This window comes from Helianthus annuus, chromosome 7 (assembly GCF_002127325.2).
Source record: "Helianthus annuus cultivar XRQ/B chromosome 7, HanXRQr2.0-SUNRISE, whole genome shotgun sequence".
NCBI lineage: Eukaryota > Viridiplantae > Streptophyta > Magnoliopsida > Asterales > Asteraceae > Helianthus > Helianthus annuus.
In genome coordinates, this window is record NC_035439.2 from 94,594,560 (window position 1) to 94,596,793 (window position 2,234).

At 39.8% G+C, this 2,234-nt stretch overlaps 1 protein-coding gene across 1 annotated transcript; it reads left to right on the forward strand.

Annotated features, from left to right (window-relative positions):
• The first annotated feature begins 759 nt into the window (after positions 1–759).
• On the forward strand, positions 760–1,233 carry LOC118480214 (secreted RxLR effector protein 161-like). The gene has a single exon (XM_035974942.1). It carries the CDS (start codon positions 760–762, stop codon positions 1,231–1,233), a length of 474 nt encoding a protein of 157 aa, XP_035830835.1.
• The last annotated feature ends 1,001 nt before the right edge of the window (positions 1,234–2,234 follow it).

Consider the following 2,234-nt stretch of genomic DNA (forward strand, 5'->3'; position numbering starts at 1 on the left):
GAAAGAGGAAATGGAAACAGAGATGCAAGCTCTTATGAAAAACAATACGTGGGAAAGGTGCATTCTCCCAAAAGGAAAGGAAATAGTTGGCTGCCGTTGGGTGTATTCAATTAAGTATAAACCAGATGTATCTATTGGAAGATACAAAACTCGACTTGTAGCCAAAGGGTACACTCAGACGTATGGGATCGATTACTTTGAGACGTTTTCTCCGGTTGCAAAAATGGACACCATCAGAGTCCTTTTCTCCGTGGCAGCAAATAAGAATTGGCGTCTCCATCAGTTTGATGTTAACAAATGCATTTCTCCATGGAGACCTAGCGGAAGAAGTCTACATGGAAGCACCTCCAGGTTTTTCAGGGGATTTTAAAGATGGGGAGGTTTGTCGGTTGAAAAAGTCTCTATACGGGCTAAAACAGTCACCTCGGGCCTGGTTTGGAAAGTTCACCTTGGCCATGAAAGAATACGGGTATTACCAAAGTAACGCTGATCATACCCTATTCCTCAAAAAAAGAAACGACCTCGTAACTTGCCTGATCATATATGTAGATGACATGATTATCACCGGAAATGATGTGGAAGAGATAGAGCAGCTGAAAAAGAATTTGTTTTCAAAGTTTGAAATGAAAGACCTTGGGAATCTCAAGTATTTCCTCGGAATAGAAGTTCCCAGGTCTAAATGGGGGATTTTCATCTGCCAAAAGAAGTACGTCCATGATCTCCTGGCGAAAACTGGTTTGATTGATTGTAAACCAACAGATGGTGGTGAACCACAATCTTCACATGGAACTTAATGGCGAGCTTGCAGACAAAGAGAGGTATCAACGGCTCGTGGGCAAGTTAATTTATCTCTCACACACTCGCCCTGATATAGCTTATGCTGTTGGAGTGGTAAGTCAGTTTATGCACCAACCACAAGTTGCTCACATGGAAGCTGCTCAAAGAACTCTAAGGTACCTAAAGGGAACCACAGGCCATGGAGTGTTGTTCAAAGCAAATAGACATTTAAATATTGAGCTTTACACTGACGCCGACTGGGCAGGAGATAAGGGAAATCGAAGGTCAACATCAGGAAACTTCTCCTTGGTTGGTGGAAACCTTGTTACTTGGAGGAGTAAGAAACAGAAGGTGGTCGCTCTGTCAAGTGCAGAAGCAGTGTTCAGAGGCATAGCTCGAGGGTTAAGCGAAGTTTTTTGGATCAGGAAACTTCTAGAAGACATTGGTTTCTCCTAAAGGGCAGCACCTAGTAAAATTATGTGCGACAATACAGCTACAATACAAATCTCGGAAAATCCAGTTCAGCATGATCGAACAAAACACGTGGAGGTAGATCGACATTTCATCAAGGAAAAACTGGAGGAAAGGATCATAGAGCTTTCGTGTATATCATCAAAAGATCAACTCGCAGATGTTCTCACAAAAGCAGTCAATGGAAATGCGTTTATTAGCTATTTGAGCAAGTTAACTATTGGAGATCCCACTACTCAACTTGAGGGGGAGTGTCAGAAAGAAGGAAACAAATAGTATAGGGGCTAGTGTGTAATGTGACAACTGGCACCAAACCGGTAATTTCCGTACACTTTAATTATTATTTAATGACTGTAATTATGTGCTTAAATGTCAACATTGTGCGATTTCATACTAAACAAGTGAATTCATGCACGTTTTATACTACAAAATATTGCTTTATGCATTAACGAGAGCGTTGCGTCAGAAATACTAGTAAACTCACCGGTAAGACACATTGTGTCAACAAATCTGTAGAAAGCAGTTAGACAGTAGAATTGGAGCTTAGGTGTAGGTCCAACGACAAGAATACGTTAAAACCCAAGAGTACATACAAGGGTTTATATATAGACATTCCGAAAGCTAAAATACGCACTAAAAAGCACCCGAAACGCACTTTAAGTGCATAATTTTATTAAATTTAGCTATAAATCAGCTTTTAACACGTAAATATTATGCAGAATTCATGTTTTATTATCCAGAATACCCTCCTAAGTGTTGGGAATTAAAAGGGTTACAAAAAGATACTTAAAAGACACTAAACGGTGCAATTTAGCACTTAAACGAATCGGTATTTAACCGAACAACGGGACATTACCCGGAACATCGAAATATTACTAGAAGCATTGTTTATTCATTTCTGAACTAGTTAGGGTCCCCGAACACCCTAACACACTATATAACACCTCATACACTTAAACACTAATCAATACATTTTGGATTTCAAC